The following is a 20740-nucleotide window of genomic DNA, read 5'->3' as shown; positions in this document are numbered from 1 at the left end:
ATCGGTGCGGCGTCTTCAGTAATGCGGACGCTGTATCGATCCGTTGTGGTGAAGAAGGAGCTGAGCCGGAAGGCAAAGCTCTCAATTTAGCGGTCGATCTACGTTCCCATCCTCACCTATGGTCATGAGCTTTGGGTTATGACCGAAAGGACAAGATCACGGGTACAAGCGGCCCAAATGAGTTTCCTCCGCCGGGTGGCGGGTCTCTCCCTTAGAGATAGGGTGAGAAGCTCTGTCATCCGGGAGGAACTCAAAGTAAAGCCGCTGCTCCTCCACATGGAGAGGAGCCAGATGAGGTGGTTCGGGCATCTGGTCAGGATGCCACCCGAATGCCTCCCTAGGGAGGTGTTTAGGGCACGTCCGACCAGTAGGAGGCCACGGGGAAGACCCAGGACTTGTTGGGAAGACTATGTCTCCCGACTGGCCTGGGAACGCCTCGGGATCCCCCGGGAGGAGCTAGACGAAGTGGCTGGGGAGAGGGAAGTCTGGGTTTCCCTGCTTAAGCTGCTGCCCCCGCGACCCGACCTCGGATAAGCGGAAGAAGATGGATGGATGGATGGAAAAAACAAACAAACATAAAAACCAAATAAAAAGATCTTATAACGGATGGATAGATCTAAGGCAGTGGTTCTCAAACTTTTTTCACCATGTGACCACACTTGGCTCTCCTAGTATCACCATATTGACCAACATTAAAATGCAGTAACATTTCATTAAAAACAAGGCAGAGCTTCAAGAGGGAGTCACCTGAAATGGTTTTCACTTCACGGGTGTGCTTGAAACTCATGGAGAGAATGCCAAGAGTGTGCAAAGCAGTAATCAGAGCAAAGGGTGGCTTTTTTTGAAGAAACTAGAATATAAAACATGTTTTCAGTTATTTCACCTTTTTTTTGTAAAGTACATAACTCCACATGTGTTCATTCCTAGTTTTGATGTGACAATCTACAATGTAAATAGTCATGAACATAAAGATTGAATGAGAAAGGTGTGTCCAAACTGTCCTGTGTGTGTGTAAGCCTGCAGCGTGTCTCTGTTCCGTGACCTCGGCGTGCTTGCAAACGCGATAACACGGCCAGTCAGTCCGACTAGAGTAGACGACAACAGGTGTGTGTCCATGAAAGACAGGGAAGGAGTCGGTTGCAAACTCCTTCTCCTTGCCATTGTTTGGATTTCAGAGAGAAGTGCGAAAAGGGGCAACATGAAAGTTAAAAACAAAGAAGCAAGCGGGAGACAAAAGGGAGAAGGACAAGGGAGCGTCCGCCTTTGATGAGTGCCAGTGAGAAAGTAAAATATACATTTCAAGTAGCGTATTTTTCTGACTATAAGGCGCACATAAAATCCTTTCATTTTCTCAAAACTCGACAGTGCGCCTTATAACTAATGTACAGAATAATTTTGGTTTTGCTTACCGACCTCGAAACTACTTTATTTGGTACATGGTGTAATACGTGTGGCCAGTAGATGGCAGTCACACATAAGAGCCTTCTCTGTTGCGGGCCCCAAACTCTGGAATGATCTTCCACTTCATGTGAGACAGGCCCCTTCTTTGGCTATTTTTAAGACCCTTCTTAAAACCCATTTTTATTCACTGGCTTTTAACCCAGCATGAGACTTTAAACTGTTTTTAACTTTTAACTTTTTTAACTGCTTTTTATCTAACAAAATTGTTCTTAGGGTAATTTTGTATTTGCTTTTTTAATGTGTATTTTACTTCTGTTTTAAATTTTATTTTTTAGTCTGTCCTTTGCCTTTATTTCTTTGTGGTGTACAGCCCTTTGTTTTTCAACTGTGGTTGTTTTTAAAGGGCTTTATAAATAAAGTTGGTATGGTATGGTATGGTAAGATATGTGTAGATTGCAATATGATGGCAGTCACACATAAGAGATACATGTAGGCTGCAATATGACGCAAGTAAACAACACCAACATTTCAAATGTTCCATTGAGAATATAGAACATTACACACGGCACTTAAAAATCTATCCAAATGTTTTAGTAGGACTTTGGTAAGCTATGAAGCCACACCACTTGATGGATTGTACTGTGCTTCAACATAGGAGTATTATTATGCTGTGTGTATAAGGTAAGACATATTATCTGCTGTTTTGTTTCAAAATATTATGCAAAAGCAACTTTTCTTACCTTCTATTACCTGCTGATGTATATTTGGGATCTGCATAAGTCCTGAAAAATTGCGCGCGCCCGCTTTTGTAGTCCGTGTCGACACCGTAGTCGATAATGTTCTTCTTCTTCTCTATCTTCTTGTTATGTGACATTCATCCTCCGTTGTTGCCATTTCTAATATAAAGTAGTGTCAAGTTCTTACTTATATCTGTCAGTAAACTCACCATGAAAGCACTAAAACATACCGGTGTAGTGACTTTACATTATTCACCCAAGGAACTTTACTTATTAGAGCGTTCCGGTCACGGGACACGTTTCGGGTGTTGTTGTTGCACTAGTGAGCCACGGATGAGGAGATGCTGCTCCGTTATTGATGGAAGTAAAGTGTGAATGTCATTAAAACAGTTAGCTCCATCTTTGGACACTTCTTACACACCTGTCCTTGCACGCTACACCGCTACAACAAGGATGACGGGGAGAAGACGCTGTCCATGTGGAGGCACGTAAATAAGAGCGCCCACAAAATGGCACATCTTGAAGTGAGTTGAAGATGATGTGTAAAACATCATCTATGCAACATTTTGAGCAAAGAAGCAGCATTACATGTTATGTAGACCTCAAGGAAGTCTTTTACATTTAGAAAATAATCATAATAATATGACTCCTTTAATGCGCCTTATAATCCGGTATGCCTTTTGTATGGAAATAGACCTGACTAGACCCGCAGTCATCCTTAAAATGTGGTCTGGAAAATACGGTAATAGTAAAGGTGAAGTTTCAGTAGGTAGACTGTAAAAGAGGTTTTAGAACACATTTGGAAGTGTGCACAAGGAACTGGGTAACAAGACTCGGAGGGACTGCCGAGTTAGGCGAAGTACCCCCACAGAAAAACGGTAATGGCGAGCAGCAGCAAGGCGTTGACGTTGCAGATGTTCCTCCACAGCGGCGCCTCCTTCAGGGAGTTCAGCTTAGCTCCTTCAGCCGCAGGAGGAGCAGAATCGGGCCCAGTCAGACCGCAGAGCTGCAGAACTATCCTTCGGCACCAGGAGACCGGTGGGCGCGCAGAAGGGCCGGCGGGGTCGGAGGTCACGAAGGTCCTGGCCAGATCGAGGCGAGGCTGCTTGCTGTGCCGGGACCACCAAGTCAACCTGTGCAGCTGTGACAAACACACCACATCAGATTGGAAGAGTCACGCAATTCAAAACAAAAAGTCAAGTTAAAGTAGCAATGATAGTCACACACACCCTTGTTCACCCCCTGGGAGGTGAGGGGAGCAGTGAGCAGCAGCGGTGGCTTTTGGTGATTTAACCTGCAATTCCAAGCCTTGATGCTGAGTGCCAAGCAGGGAGGTAATGGCTCCCATTTTTATCGTCTTTGGTATGACTCGGCCGGGATTTGAACTCACGACCTACCCATCTCAGGGCGGACACTCCAACCCAGGGGTGTCAAACTCAAATACAGAGTGGGCCAAAATGTAAAAGTGAACAAAGCCGCGGGCCAAGGTTGAACAAATGAACCTTTTAATAGGGACCCAAACAAGTTTTGCATTGAATATTGAACAAGCAAGGCTTATATAACTTTATAGTGACATGCAAAATCCAGTTTCAAATAATAATAATAATAATTAAAAAATATCAACGGCATATCAAATAAAATTTTAATAAAAATTGAATGCCTCTTTTCTATTCGCAGCCGTTTGAGGTAAATATCAAAATAAACTTTTTCCACGGGCTAATATTAAATTTGAAAATAAAATAATGAATGAATGAAACATTCAAGCCTTGAAGTAGCAAGAGAAAGTGCATGAATAAAACGTTAGTTATTGCTCAGTATGGGACATGGAACAAGCAAGAATTATATAACTTAATAGTGCAAAATCAACTTTCAAAAAACAAACGAGAAAAAAAATGCCTCTTTTCTATTTGCAGCCTTCTGAGGTAAATATCAACAATAACTTTTTCCACAGGCTAATAAATGTGAAAATAAAATAATGAATAAATCAACCATTCAGGCCTTTTTACTGCTCAGTTTGCGACACACTGATCTAATGTGATGTGCCCAAGCCAGATACCTGCCATCTTTTCTGGGATGCTAGTTCATTCATGTCGGGCTCAGGTGGGCGGGGTTGAGGGGCGGGGTTTGGTGGTAGCGGGGGGTGTATATTGTAGCGTCCCGGAAGAGTTAGTGCTGCAAGGGGTTCTGTTGTGTTACGGTGCGGATGTTCTCCCGAAATGTGTTTGTCATTCTTGTTTGGTGTGGTTTCACAGTGTGGCGCATATTTGTAACAGTGTTAAACTTGTTTATATGGCCACCCTCAGTGTGACCTGTATGGCTGTTGACCAAGTATGCGTTGCATTCACTTATGTGTGTGTAGAAGCCACATATACAGTGTTTCCCATAAACTGCCAAGATACCTGTGGCGGTGGGGGCGTGGCTATGGGCGTGGTTACCATGACATCATCAAGTAATTTGCATAATTTACTACAATGATATGATTTTCTCTAAAAAGGCTCAAAAAATTTATACTTACTAATTAATAATAACAGTTTTGTTTTAAACGTCCATCCATCCATCCATCCATTTTACATTATGAATACACAAAAAATAACTACTACAGTATCAAATTAGCATTAGTATCTGAAGCACCGTCTCCACGTGTGTTTATTGACAACAGGGTTATAACCTGGACACGTTAGCTCGTCGGTATGGTAACAGGTGACTGTTACTGCGTGCATTCTTTCGTATCTCAAGTTATCATTACGTATATGTGTTGTTGCATTTGAACAACTGTATTGTTGATAATAAAGGTAAAGTATTGGTATTGTTCATTATCAATAGCACTATTTCTATTGGTATTTGTATTGCTCCATTTGTAGTGTAATAATGCTCATTGTCATTTCTGTATTGTTTTTTATTTTCGCTAACTGCTTATTTGCTATTACTTTTACCATCATATTTGTACATATCCTATTTGCTGACGTTGCTCTGTTGTTGTTGTTGTTGTGTTTGCTGTTGTTGTTTTTGTCTCTCTGTCTAATCCCCCTCTTGTCCCCACAATTCCCCCCTCTGTCTTCCTTTTTCTCTCTTTCTATCCCCTCCTGCTCCGGCCCGGCTGCACCAAATGATAATATAAATACATTTAATAAAGTCAAATACAAATAAGGCAACAAGAGAAGTATCCTACACTTCTCTTTTGTCAAGTAAATCTGAACAGCCTATATGGGCATCTACATCTACATCTACATCTACTAAATTATTTGCCTGAGAAGCTGGACAGGACAAAGAAAAATAAATAAATAAAAATAAATAAATAAAAAAAGCCGAAAAATCTATTTGTGGCGGACATAATTCTTTCGTGGCGGGCCGCCACAAATAAAGGAATGTGTGGAAAACAGTGCATATATCATGTGACAGGGGCCAGCACGCTGTTGTATGGAGGAAAAGCAGACGTGACGACAGGTTGTAGAGGACGCTAAAGGCAGTGCCTTTAAGGCACGCCCCCAATATTGTTGTCCAGGTGGAAATCGGGAGAAATTCGGGAGAATGGTTGCCCCGGGAGACTTTTGAGAGGGGCACTGAAAATCGGGAGGGTTGGCAAGTATGAGTGTTAGCGGTGAATGCGGTGTTACAGCAGCGAATTTGGCCCACGGGCCAGAGTTTGACACCCATGCTCTAACCACTAGGCCACTCAGCAGGTAACCCAGTTAAATTCATCAAAGAAGCAAACTTTATGAATGTTTTTTGTGAGCAACAAGTATGTGCTCCAATCACTACATCACAAAAAAAATAAGAGTTGTAGAAATGATTGACAGCCATGACATGATGTTCTTTACAAGTGTATGTACACTTTGGACCACCACTGTATGTACCTGGTAAATTATTGTTTTTAATGAATACTTAGGCCTACTACGCTACTGCATTTTACTGCTGGTCATTAAGGGAGAGACAAGTTTTTTCCTGAGGTGATACATTTGTGGATGACCTACATTGCATTGGTTTTAGTATCTTTCATGCACAAAATGTATCAAAGTGGCCCCCACATCCTTCACTTCTTATCAATGCAGCCCTCGCTAGAAAACGTTTGGATTAGTTCTCTATGACAGATTGTCTTGTTGATGTTATGACTTGGTTTGTGGTCTACTGGATCAGGCTCAAAAAGGCCAGAAAAGGAGCAAGAGTGGCTGCTCACGTGCTGTGCAGGTATCGGGGGCGTGGCCAGGCTGACCACGACTACAATCAGGCAGGTGAGCCCCAGGAGGAGGGTGGCGAAGTAAAGGAAGTGGACCTTGGCCACGATGGCGGGACGGTGGTCCGGCTCACCGCAAGGCGACACCTCGTAGGAGAACTCCAGAACCATCCGGATCAATCCCACCGCCAGCCCCACCATCAGGCCCCAGAATGCACCCTGGTGACCACACGGAAATAAATGTTACACTTGTCAGCTCTGGACACTTCATTAGGAACACAAACACTGCACGTTGTGCTTGTGTCGCTCAAACATTTTACACGTCAGACGTACTTGCTCATTGGCACGTGTCCAGAAGATGGCCAGTAGGAACACACCACCAACAGGCGGAGTCAAAAAGCTGACCACTGATTGGGCGTAGTCAAAGAGTTTCCCGCTGCTGGCTGATTGGATGACAGGAATCCACAAGATGCTAACACACACCAGCACCAGGGTGAACACTCTGCAATAACACACACACACACACACACACACACACACACACACACACACACACACACACACACAATATTGTCAAAAGTATTTGGCCACCTGCCTTGACTCACATATGAAGTTGAAGTGCCATCCCATTCCTAACCCATAGGGTTCAATATGACCTTTTGCAGCTATTACAGCTTCAACTCTTCTGGGAAGGCTGTCCACAAGGTTGCGGAGTGTGTTTATTGCAATTTTCCACCATTCTTGCAAAAGTGCATTGGTGAGGTCACACACTGATGTGGGTGGAGAAGGTCTGGCTCTCAGTCTCCGTTCTAATTCATCCCAAAGGTGTTCTATCGGGTTCAGGTCAGGACTCTGTGCAGGCCAGTCAAGTTCATCCCCACCAGACTCTGTCATCCATGTCTTTATGGACCTTGCTTTGTGCACTGGTGCACAGTCATGTTGGAGGAGGAAGGGGCCGCTCCAAACTGTTCCCACAAGGTTGGGAGCATGGAATTGTCCAAAATGTTTTGCTATCCTGGAGCATTCAAAGTCCCTTTCACTGGAACTAAGGAGCCAAGCCCAACCTCTGAAAAACGACCCCACACCCTAATTCCTCCTCCACCAAATTTCTCACACGGCACAATGCAGTCGGAAATGTAGCTTTCTCCTGGCAACCTCCAAACCCAGACTGGTCCGTCAGATGGAAAAGCGTGATTCATCAGTCCAGAGAAGGCGTCTCCACTGCTCTAGAGTCCAGTGGTGATGTCCTTTACACCACTGCATCCCACACTTTGCATTGGACTTGGCGATGTATGCCTTAGATGCAGCTGCTCGGCCATGGAAACCCATTCAATGAAGCTCTCTGCGTACTGTACGTGGGCTAATTGGAAGGTGACATGAAGTTTGGAGCTGTGTAGCAAGTGACTGTGCAGAAAGTCTTTGCACTATGCTGACCTCTCTGTCAGTTTACCTGGCCTACCACTTGGTGGCTGAGTTGCTGTTGTTCCCAAACTCTTCACTTTTCTTATAATAAAGTTGACTTTGGAATATTTAGGAGCGAGGAAATTTCAGGACTGGATTTGTTGCACAGGTGGCATCCTGTGACAGTTCCACGCTGGAAATCACTGAGAGCGGCCCATTCTTTCACAAATGTGTGTAGAAACAGTCTCCATGCCTAAGTGCTGGATTTGATACACCTGTGATTAGTGATTAGGACACCTGATTCTCATCATTTAGATGGCTGGCGAAATACTTTTGGCAAAATGGGGATATATCCTTCTTGGCCTCTTACTTGGATTTACAGTATGTATTCCTCTCTGTGACGTCCCACGCCCTCACCTGCCAACAACCATGAGCTCCATCTCGGAGGCGGCGGGCCGGACTTTGTGGTACAGGTCCAAGGTGAAGACGGTGGAGCTGCTGTTGAAGATGGACGACAGAGAAGACAGCAGACCGGCAAACATCACAGCCAGCATCAGTCCACGGAGACCTGCACACACACACACACACACACACACACACACACACACACATACATTCCTAACAGTGTTTCTGTGCGTGTTAATGTGTGGGTGACCTACACACCAAGAGGCATGAGCTCCACCACCATTTTAGGGTAGGCGATGTTGGAGCAGCCAAGTGAAGCTCCACACACTCTCTGACACACTGCTGGATCCACGCAGGCCACCTCATCTACACACAAAACACTCAACTTTAACAAACTCAGCATAAACATGTCAATATCTAGGAAGTAACACACACACACACACACACACACACACACACACACACACACACACACACACACACACACACACACACACACACACACACACACACACACACACACACACACTCTTGTATTCGTTACCTTCTTTAGACCTGCCTCCCCCTTTCTAGATATATAAAGATGTGTATTTACAACATTAATAATATATACATACTATGCACATATAAAAACGCTTGTTGTGAAAAATGAGTTGGAATTTCACAAGAAAAAGGTCCCAGTTTCACAAGAAAAACTTCGAATTTTGTCAGTATTATAATAAAAGTCGTCATTTTACTCGACGCAAGTCAAACTTTTACAAGAAAAACTGAACATTTGTCCAATATTATGATTCAAGTTAGAATTTTACTCAATAACAGACGCAATTTTACAAGAAAAGCTTAAAATTTTGGCAATGTTATGAAAAGAGTCGTAATTTTACTCGACAAAAGTCACAATTTTGTACGAACATTTTTACAATTTTGGCAATATCATAATAATATTTGGAATTTTTACTTATTTAAAATATTTCACTATATTACAACAACAACAACAACAAAATTGGCAACATTGTGATGAAAGTCGGAATTTTATATGACAAATGTCACAATTGTGCATTAAAAGGTAATGGTTTTACTTTAAAAAGTGATCATTTTACGAGAAAAAAATTGCAATATTACAGAAAGAGAAAAAATATGAGAAATTGTTCCCAAGTTTATAAGAAAAAAGTCGACACATTGTGAGAAAAAGACTGCTTTTAGATCATTTTTGGGGGGAGGAATTTTTTGTTGGTAATTGTTTTTTAATTTTCTTTATTTACTTCAAGTTATTACAGTATGTCTCTATATACATATTTATTTTATTTAAATAATTTTGGCCAAAGGGGGCGCATTTCAATTTCTTACACACACTTGTTATTTCATATGTTGACCAGAGGGGGAGCACTTTTAAAAGCAACAATGATAAAAGTCCCTCCTTTTTGGGAGCACCCTCATGTTGATAGATGTCACCACAAATGAGACATTGTCTATTAGATGCAATGTTATTGATTTATGTCATCACTTCTTCACACCTCCTCATATGGAAGATACTTTTCCTTCTTCATGTCTCAAGAAGGGTAGAAATACAAGAACACACACACACACACACACACTGACCTGGAAACAGTGCTCGGCTGATCATGCCTGGTATGATGATGAAAAATATTGGTAAGATTTTGAGGTAACCTGCCAACACGCTGGCTCCTTTGGCGTGTGACAACGACTTCGCTGCCAGCGACCTCTGAACTATTACCTATGCGCACACACACACACACACACACACACACACACACACACACACACACACACACACACACACACACGGATTACAGAGTACCCTGTGAGAGGGGACTTGACTAAGGTAAGTAAAAAATATGGTTTTCATTTATTTCAAACATCAATCAATCAAAGTTAATTATTTAGCCCTTAGTCACAAGTATCTCAAAGGGCTTCACAAACTCCTGACAACGTCCCCTGATCTAAACCCGCAGGTCACAATGTAGTACATCACATATTTACTTTTTCATATCCTAGCATGTACAAAAAAAAGAGTAGAAAGAAGCACAGCTTATTTAAATTCTATACCTTTCACCAGCTATTTCTAATACATTTGTTCACTTCCTGTACGCAATCTGTAACGCAAACAACCAAATAGGTAAACAAATAAATCAACAAAGTTCACATGAATAGTTGATTACTTCTACGTAACATAATTTGCTGATTATGTGACAGATGTTTGATAGTCTCATTTAAAGATAAAGTTCATGTTTATAAATCTTCTTCTTTGTACAAAGCCCAAAAGCAGTGAAGTTGTCACGTTGTGTAAATGGTAAATAAAAAGAGAATACAACAAATCCTTTTCAATTTATATTCAATTGAATAGACTGCAAAGACAATATATTTAACATTCCAACTGGTAAACACTGTAATTATTTGCAAATATTAGCTCATTTGGAATTTGATGCCTGCAACATGTTTCAAAAAAGCTGGCACAAGTGGCAAAAAAGACTGAGGAAGTTGAGGAATGCTCATCAAAGACTTATTTGGAACACCCCACAGGTGAACAGGCTAATTGGGAACAGGTGGGTGCCATGATTGGGTATAAAAGTAGATTCCATGAAATGCTCAGTCATTCACAAACAAGGACGGGGCGAGGGTCACCACTTTGTCAACAAATGCCTGAGCAAATTGTTGAAGAACAACATTTCTCAACAAGGAATTTAGGGATTTCACCATCTACGCTCCGTAATATCATCAAAAGGTTCAGACAATCTGGAGAAATCACTGCACGGAAGCGGCAAGGCTGAAAACCAACATTGAATGCCCGTGACCTTTGATCCCTCAAGTGTATTGCATCAAAAGTGGAAAAGTGTTCTGTGGTCTGACGAGTCCACATTTCAAATTGTTTTTGGAAAATGTGGATGTTGTGTCCTCCGGACCAAAGACGAAAAGAACCATCCGGATTGTTCTAGGGTGAAAGTGTAAAAGGCAGCATGTGTGATGGTATGGGGGTGTATTAGTGGCCAAGACATGGGTAACTTACACATCTGTGAAGGCACCATTAATGCTGAAAGGTACATACAACATATGTTGTTATCATGGACGCCCCTGCTTATTTCAGCAAGACAATGCCAAGCCAGGTGTTACAACAGCTTGGCTTCATAATAAAAGAGTGTGGGTACTAGACTGGCCTGCCTGTAGTCCAGACATTGAAAATGTGTGGCAGCTAAAATATGAGAAGGGAGACTGTTGAACAACTTAAGCTGTACATCAAGCAAGAATGGGAAAGAATTCCACTTCCAAAATGTGTCTCCTCACTTCCCAAACCTTTACTGAGTGTTGTTAAAAGGAAAGGCCATGTAACACACTAGTAAAAATGCCTTTTTTGCAATGTGTTGCTGCCATTCAATTCGAAGTTCATGATTATTTGCACAAAAAAATTACGTTTCTCAGTGTGAATATTTAATATCTTGTCTTTGCAGTCTATTCAATTGAATATAAGTTGAAAAGGATTTGTTGTATTCTCTTTTTATTTACCATTTACACAACCTGACAACTTCACTGCTTTTGGCTTTTGTACTTTATAAACAGTTGGATAATATTAGTAATTTAATGCTTAATCCATTCCATCATGTAATTCCACATACAGTAAGGGTATACTGGACTAAAGAGGTCGGTGGAGTACAGGTTAGAGTAGAGGAAATGATAGTAGTAAGTGTAAGAAAGGTAGAGTGGAGGAAAGTTACCTGGTCAGTGCACCAATACCAGATGCCAATAATACCGAGGCCAAAGATGAGGCCAGGCCACGGCATGTCACTTGACAGCGGATCTCGAAATATGTGAAAGGCGTCACTGCGAGGGAGGTGACACGTGGTGTTGGCCACTGTTGCCATGGGAACGGCAGCCATGTACCGTTCCATCAGACCCTCGTACCATCCTACTTTGGAGAAGGCTGGAAACATGACATCAATTCATGAACACACACATTTGACCTAGAGTGTGTGTGTGTGTGTTGTGTCAGACCAATGAACATCAGCGTGAAGGCTCCTCCCACCATGATCACCGTCTGGATTGCATCAGTGTAGATAACTGCTGACAAACCTCCTACAAAAAGTTAGACATGAAGTGTAAAAGTTAACTAAAAACATAAAGAACTGGGCAAGTGAAATATAAGTTTCCCTAATGACCAAATGCGACCTAAGTAGACATTTATTTTGAAAGTGCAGGAGGGTGGCGTGGGCGTGTGCGATGGATCAAGGAAGACGCAGGTGAGGAACGTTGAACAAAAGCTTTCTTAATTGACAAGCAAGCGTTCCGACAGGTGCTGCAGTCTACCTGTGGGGAGAGTCTGGCCAAATGATATCTATCTACAGTATATCTCTATCCCCCTCCCTTCTCCCTCTCCACCCGTTTACGGTGCATCGCACGGAGGAGAAGTACCAAAACAAAACCGCACACCGCAGGAAATAAGTCTAACCTGAATAGCTACTTTATAAATCCTCAATATATCCATCTATTTTCTACCGCTTGTCTCTCTCGATGTCGGCGGGACACATATACCATAATAATATCGTACTGTGGCCTTAACACCGTATCGCAGCGTGAGATTGTAATACATTCCATCCATAGTTATCGCACATGTGCATGTCACACTAAATGGCTACACTCGTATTACCTGCCCACAATGATGCATCACTGCTTACAAAACTGGCTGTCTGCTTGCTCCAAAGGAATGTAATCTTCCACCGTATGCAAAACATGTTATTTTGTAGTCTAGTAGACACTATTTATTAATTTATTTTGAAGGGTAAGCGCAGGAAACATGCAGCAGTGTTTTATCAACAAGTTAGTGCTGATAATTAAGTACCAGTAAAGAGGAAAAACAAGTTGACTTGATATGCTTATTTGTAGGGATGTCCGATAATGGCTCTTTGCCGATATCCGATATTCCGATATTGTCCAACTCTTTAATTACCGATACCGATATCAACCGATACCGATATCAACCGATATATGCAGTCGTGGAATTAACACGTTATTATGCCTAATTTGGACAACCAGGTATGGTGAAGATAAGGTACTTTTTAAAAAAAATTGTAAAATAAGATAAATAAATTAAAAACATTTTCTTGAATAAAAAAGAAAGTACAACAATATAAAAACAGTTACATAGAAACTAGTAATGAATGAAGTGTTAAAGGTTAGTACTATTAGTGGAGCAGCAGCACGCACAATCATGTGTGCTTACGGACTGTATCCCTTGCAGACTGTATTGATATATATTGATATATAATGTAGGAACCAGAATATTAATAACAGAAAGAAACAACCCTTTTGTGTGAATGGGGGAGGGAGGTTTTTTGGCTTGGTGCACTAATTGTAAGTGTATCTTGTGTTTTTTATGTTGATTTAATTAAAAAAAAACAAAAAAAAACAACAAAAAAAAGATACCGATAATTAAAAAAACGATACCGATAAGTTCCGATATTACATTTTAACGCATATATCGGCCGATAATATCGGCAGGCCGATATTATCGGACATCTCTACTTATTTGAGTTTCACTGTATCCATTAAACCAGGGGTCCCCAACCTTTTTTCCACCAGGAACCGGTTTGATGCATGCATTATTTTCACCGACCGGCTTTTCACGTGTGGCAGATAAAAATAGCAAAAAAATTAGCATGAAAAATCAACTCACTATAACGCTGAAATAATGGGAGCCCTGGGCGTGTTTCTTTGCAAAAAGATGGTCGCCGGCACGTTGATGGCATACACTATATACCAGTGTTTCTTGACCATAGGGCCGGGGCCCAGTGTTGGGCCGCGAGCGCCCCCTAGAATGTAATACATGTGTTTTTTCAGCTGTGGTCCGCATACGCCACAGCGGTACTTAGTTGTAATACACTTTTCTACCACTTGTGGCAGTAATGACATTATAAAACAACCAGAGTGAAATTCATGGAGAAATTTCTTAAAGGCCTACTGAAATGAATTTTTTTTTATTTAAACGGGGATAGCAGATCCATTCTATGTGTCATACATGTGTCCGTTGTGTCCTTGGGCAAGACACTTCACCCTTGCTCCTGATGGCTGCTGGTTAGCGCCTTGCATGGCAGCTCCCGCCATCAGTGTGTGAATGGGTGAATGTGGAAATACTGTCAAAGCGCTTTGAGTACCTTGAAGGTAGAAAAGTGCTATACAAGTATAACCCATTTATCATTCATTTATCATTTACTTGATCATTTCGCGATATTGCCATATTTTTGCTGAATGGATTTAGTAGAGAACATCGACGATAAAGTTCGCAACTTTTGGTCGCTGATAAAAAAAAGCCTTGCCTGTACCGGAAGTAGCGTGACGTCAGAGGAGGTAGGGCTCCTCACATTCTACCATTGTTTACAATGCAGCGAGAGAGATTCGGACCGAGAAAGTGACGATTACCCCATTAATTTGAGCCAGGATGAAAGATTTGTGGATGAGGAACGTTAGAGTGAAGGATTACAGTGCAGTGCAGGACGTATCTTTTTTCGCTCTGACCGTAACTTAGGTACAAGCTGGCTCATTGGATTCCACACTCTCTCCTTTTTCTATTGTGGATCACGGATTTGTATTTTAAACCACCTGGGATACTATATCCTCTTGAAAATGAGAGTCGAGAACGTGAAATGGACATTCACAGTGACTTTTATCTCCACGACAATACATCGGTGAAGCACTTTAGCTACTGAGCTAACGTGATAGCATCAGGCTTAAATGCAGATAGAAACAAAACAAATAAGCCCCTGACTGGAAGGATAGACAGAAGATCAACAATACTACCAAACTCTGGACATGTAACTACACGGTTAATGCTTTCCAGCTTGGCGAAGCTTAGCAATGCTGTTGCTAACGACGCCATTGAAGCTAACTTAGCTACGGAACCTCGACAGAGATATGCTCAAAACATTAGCTCTGCACCTACGCCAGCTCTCATCTGCTCATCACCACCCGTGCTCACCTGCGTTCCAGCGATTGACGGTACGACGAAGGACTTCACCTGATCACCGATGCTGTCGGCGGCCCGGAGACGGAGGAAGTCAAGGTGAGGTCGGCGGCTAGCGCATCTGCTATCCATCTCAAAGTCCTCCTGGTGGTGTTGCTACAGCCAGCCGCTAATACACCGATCCCACCTACAACTTTCTTCTTTGCAGTCTTCATTGTTCATTAAACAAATTGCAAAAGATTCACCAACACAGATGTCCAGAATACTGTGGAATTTTGAGATGAAAACAGAGCTTTTTGTATTGGATTCAATGGGCTCAGAATACTTCCGTTTCAACCATTGACGTCACGCGCAAACGTCATCATATCGAAACGTTTTCAGCTGGAAGTGTCGCGGGAAATTTAAAATGTCACTATAAGTTAACCCGGCCGTATTGGCATGTGTTGCAATGTTAAGATTTCATCATTGATATATAAACTATCAGACTGCGTGGTCGCTAGTAGTGGCTTTCAGTAGGCCTTTAAGCGCAAAAATTATGACTAAAGTGGTATTTTCCTTTGCACTTTAATTTTATTGACAGTTTAGTTAAAAAACATATTTATTATTAATTTAGTTTATTAATTTTAGCAGAACATAATGTATATTGTATGTAAATGTATTTTGTCTAATCAGTCTGACCTAATCCTAAGGTTTATTTGTTAAATTAATAATTAAATCTTTGTGATTCACACATACTTTTATATAATTTTACAAGGTAGGGAACTGTAAGTAGGTCAGATATTTTATTTTATTGAATATGATCAAAATCAAGAGTAAGATGACTAATTCAGTGTTAATATTGGAGTGGGCCCTGGGTCCCTCTGTAGTGTAGGTCCAGAGGTCAAACAGGTTAAGAACCCCTGCTAAATACAAGGACCCTGCAGATGAAAATTAGCCTTTGGCTACAACCTGACACATGTTCATTAATGTGCAATAATGTACTATAAGAAATGGCGACTTCCTGTCAGGAGTTGTAATATACATCTATAAACAAGCTTATTGCTGTGTTTAGTGGGACAGACACAAGTTAAGTTGGAGAAAATGTGTTAGTTTATGAATCCATTAATGTTTCTGTGCGGCCTGGTAGCAAATGCGTCACGGACCGGTGGTTGGGGACCACTGCATTAAACCATATCCAATTGTATTTACAATCTGCAAAGAATGTGAAAACACCATCGAAACATCACAAAATGCCACAAATTCAGTCAACCATTTTGAATATTCCCCTACGAATACTTTCGGGAATTTCCGGAGAATGACATCCCAATGGAAATGCTTCTGCACTCTGACCATATTATCAGACCAGTCATACTGGAAAAAAAATGCAAAAATCGGGAAGAGATGTGCTGTTCATTATTCACAATCCTTATGTGAGACAAGACACATATGCTTGGCTTATTTTATGCATTGGAAACCGTAAATAAATAGCTAACAATTGAGTCAACAGATCGAGGGTCCTCTATCACGCTCATTATACTCTCTAAAAACATCTAAATTATACTCTCTAAAAACATCCAGAAAGCACCAACAATACTCCATTTACATGTCGGGACCTGAAAATGAACGAAATATGAGTGATATTGTCATTATAAGCCCTAACGCAGACGGACTATTTTAGCTGCTATTGTTGACGACGGCTGCTTCTGCTTGGTCTCAAACTTGCTGAAAGTCAATTCTAGATTATAATTCATGCTTCTCTCACCTGGTAGCAGACAAATGTGGCCATGGACCGAGAGACTGGTCAAATTTGTCATCCCCAAGATGGAAAAAAGATGCTTGCTGCGGCACCTTTTTCTTTTTTAACCCTTTGTGAGGATTGCAATTTAATCCTTATCTAAACGGAACTTTGTGAGCGTCCCAGCGAGAGTAAAAAATATTACAGTAAGTGTTTGTTTTATGATGGTTTATCTTTGTATGTTTAGCACTTAGCAATGCTGCTATTGCTATTGTATTACAATAAAGCTCCATCCGTTTAGCACTCGGTTTCTAAAACTTATTGCTCATCCTCTTTGTGTTCGGGCTCAAAAACATAAGATTGTGGTTCATAACTTTTCCCAAAGTTATTGTTGTTGTTTGGTTAGCTCATTATCTCTCAAAATGGCACGGGAATCTCTGTGAGATTGATGCTATTTTTGATCACATCTATTTATTGGCATACTTTGTAAGAATTTTGGTGTCATACATCAGATATGTCTGATGATAGCTTTAATCGACAGGCAACTAGCTTTTCCACTCTACTGGTACTTTTATAGGCGAGACAGTTCAGTGTAAATATAATAAATGTAGTATTTTATTGGTGTGTATTTTAGAACAGGATTTTTTATTGTACAGTCCTGTAATCATATTTAATACACATTTAAAGGTGTTGGTCTCTTATTAGTAAATAATACACGTACTTACAAAAAAATGTCACATCATTTCATGGCCTGCTATGAAATGTCTTGTTCTGTACCTTTATTTATTTACAGCAACACGTTACAATGAATATGTAATTAGTAACTTTAACGACATGCACCTGGGGATAGGTTGATTGGCCATGCTAATTTGTCCCTAGTGTGTAGTGTGAATGTTTGTTGGCCCTGCGATGAGGTGGCGACTTGGGCTCCAGCCCACCCGTGACTCTGAGAGGGATGAGCGGTAGAAAATGGATGAATGAATGGCCATTTTATTCTGTCTAGTGTGTGTGCGTTCTTGTATTTCCACCCTTCTTGAGACACCAACAAGGAAAAGTATCTTCCATATGAGGACCGGTGAAAAAGTTAGGACCGAAATCATGGTCCCAATACGGAAAACCAGTGCATCTAATAGAGAATGTCTCATTTGGTCAAATCTATCAAAATGAGGGTGGTCCAAAAAAGGAAGGATTTTTCAAACTGACTGTGTGTCGCTTTTAAAAGTGCTCCGCCTCTGGTCAACATATGAAATAACAAGTGTGTGTAAAAATTTGAAGTTAAGTTAAGTTAAAGTACCAATGATTGTCACACTAGTGTGTGGTGAAATTTGTCCTAAGTGCTCCCCCTCTGGCCAACATATGAAATAACAAGTGTGTGATTAAAAACAGTTACAAACAAAAAAAATCTAAAAAATATAAATGAACTAAAAGCAGTCTTTTTCTCACAATGTGTCAACTGTTTTCTTATGAAATTGGGAACAATTTCTGTTTCTCTAATATTGCAATAATTTCTTGTAAAATTATTACTTTTTAATGCAAAATGGTGACATTTGTCAAATAAAATTCAGAATTGTATCACAATATTGCCAATTGTTTTTGTTGTTATTGTATAATAGTGACATTTTTTGAGTAAGATTATGACTTTTGTCATCATTTTGCCAAGTAAAATTCCGATTATTATTATAATATTGCCAAAATGTTCAAGTTTTCTTACGAAAATTGTGACTTTTGTCGAGTAAAATTACGACTCTTTTCAGAAATTTGCCAAAATTTTAAGCTATTCTTGTAAAATTGCGACTGTTATTGAATAAAATTCCAACTTGTGTCATAATATTGGACAAATGTTCAGTTTTTCTTGTAAAATTTTGACTTGCGTTGAGTAAAATGACGACTTTTATTATAATATTGCCAAAATTTCTCTTGTGAAATTGTGACCTTTTTCTTGTGAAATTCCAACTCATTTTTCACAACACGCTTTTTTAAAATATTTGCATAGTATGTATATATGATTAATGTTGTAAATACACATCTTTATATATCTAGGAAGGCAGGTTCTAAAGAGGTAGGCATTTTTTGGAGGTCTCAAAAAGGTAAGAAATACAAGAATGTGTGTGTGTGTGTGTGTGTGTATGTGTGTACCTGCCACTGTGTACACTGCAGTGATCAACAACAAGACTCCTGTGGACCAGTAGAGATCCCAACCGAGGGAAACTTTGATGAACAACGCTCCTGAGAAGAGCTCAGTCTGGGAGACACACAAACCCACATCATTTGCAACATGTTAACACAGTCTTTCAGAGTGTGTGTGAGTCGTACAGATATTTTGGTGAAGATGTAGAGGAACAGGGAGAGGACCGACATGTAGATTCGTATCCGGCGTCCTCCAAAGCGCTTGGCCAGGTATTCCGGCAGGGTCACCACCCCGGCTGCAATGTAGACCGGGATGAAGACCCATCCCAGAGCCACCACGGAGCATGTCGCCTACACACACACACAAATCAACTCACACACATTTATAAGAGTGACTGTAGAAGGAGGACACAAGCCTACTTCCTTACGTTCAACTCAAAGCTAGACACAGCGATGCCTCCTGCCGCCGCCGTCCCCGCCAGCATGATAAACGACGAGCTTCCGATGTTACTGGACATCAGAGAGGCTCCGACCTAAAGAGTGTCGGACACTGATGAGCGATTGACATGTCCAACGGCGTCCTGCGGGATCGTAGTGGACGCGTTCTTGGAGACAAGAACATCTGAACACAGACTTACGGGCCACCAGGTCATGGAGCGCCCTGCCAGGAAGTAACCCCCCACCGTGGCGCCGTTGGCCCTCACTGATGCCTGAAGACAAAAAGGAGGACAGCGTGGGGTCACCATCCTCCCGATCTGGCGACATGAGATGATCCAAGACATTTGGTTGACTCACCCAGACAGCGACGGCCATGACCAGAAGTAGGTAGACCACCACCACGGCTATGTCCGCAGCCTCCAAGCCAATTAGACTGGGAGGCGTTGCCGTGGGGACCGCGGAGCTGCTGGCTGCGACAAGACGTGTCATATTTTTCCCAAACACTACAATGTTGAGCTCTGTACTGGCCCCCTTTCACTCCTCCAATAACCCAACTGGAACCACTGCTAGAGGGAACTGTGAGCTACCTCTTTTGGACAACATGTGATATTTGTAAAGAAAGTACACCTCTCTCTGTCAGGGAACATCCCAGTTGTGCAAGTTATTAAGGCAATTTGGAAGGTGTGGCTCAGGAATTGTTCTCATGTTTAAACATGCCAAAATGTCTATGGTTACATAGGAAAAGTTATGTCCTCAGTGATGGGCTCTAGTAACAAGCAACTGTAGCGGAGCTATGGAGCTTAAAGGCCTACTGAAAGCCACTACTACCGACCACGCAGTCTGATAGTTTATATATCAATGATGCCTTCAATACAATAATCCCGGACAGACTCTGCAATAAACTGGACACTCTTGGCCTCCCCCCTCTCACAAACGCCTGGATAAGGGACTTCCTAACGGACCGACCCCAGAATGTGAGACTTGGCCCCCACCTCTCATCCACCCGCACGCTGAGCATCGGCTCCCCACAGGGCTGTGTGCCGAGCCCCCTCCTCTACTGCCTCTACACCCATGACTGCAGTCCAGCCCACAGTGAGAACCTTATCGTCAAGTTCGCTGACGATACCACAGTGGTCGGGCTCATCTCCAGGGGTGACGAGGCTGCATACAGGGAGGAGGTCCTGAAGCTGACGGCCTGGTCTTCGGAGAACAACCTCGCTCTCGACACCAGCAAGACCAGAGAGATCATCGTCGACTTCAGGAGGAGCAGCACCGACCCTGCCCCCCTCTACATCAACGGCGAGCGTGTGGAGGGGGTCCACACCTTCACGTACCTTGGAGTCCACATCTCTAAAGACTTTTCCTGGACAGTCAACACCACA

The 20740-nt window shown here is 41.8% G+C and overlaps 1 protein-coding gene across 1 annotated transcript; it reads right to left on the bottom strand.

Moving 5' to 3' along the window:
* Positions 1-836: 836 nt before the first annotated feature.
* slc5a9 (solute carrier family 5 member 9) lies at positions 837-20097 on the bottom strand. Its single transcript, XM_062039413.1, has 13 exons — positions 19716-20097; positions 19559-19630; positions 19349-19453; positions 19107-19271; positions 18930-19035; positions 12118-12198; positions 11841-12046; positions 9712-9847; positions 8374-8481; positions 8128-8278; positions 6643-6811; positions 6313-6528; positions 837-3279 (listed from the first exon to the last, which is right to left on the bottom strand). The coding sequence occupies exons 1-13, from the start codon at positions 19845-19847 to the stop codon at positions 2989-2991; spliced, it is 1938 nt and encodes a 645-aa protein (XP_061895397.1). The 5' UTR covers positions 19848-20097; the 3' UTR covers positions 837-2988.
* Positions 20098-20740: the final 643 nt, after the last annotated feature.

Source organism: Entelurus aequoreus, linkage group LG27 (genome assembly GCF_033978785.1).
Source record: "Entelurus aequoreus isolate RoL-2023_Sb linkage group LG27, RoL_Eaeq_v1.1, whole genome shotgun sequence".
Classification (NCBI taxonomy): Eukaryota; Metazoa; Chordata; class Actinopteri; order Syngnathiformes; family Syngnathidae; genus Entelurus; species Entelurus aequoreus.
The sequence above is the reverse complement of the archived record's forward strand: the minus strand, read 5'-3'. Positions and strand labels throughout refer to the sequence as shown.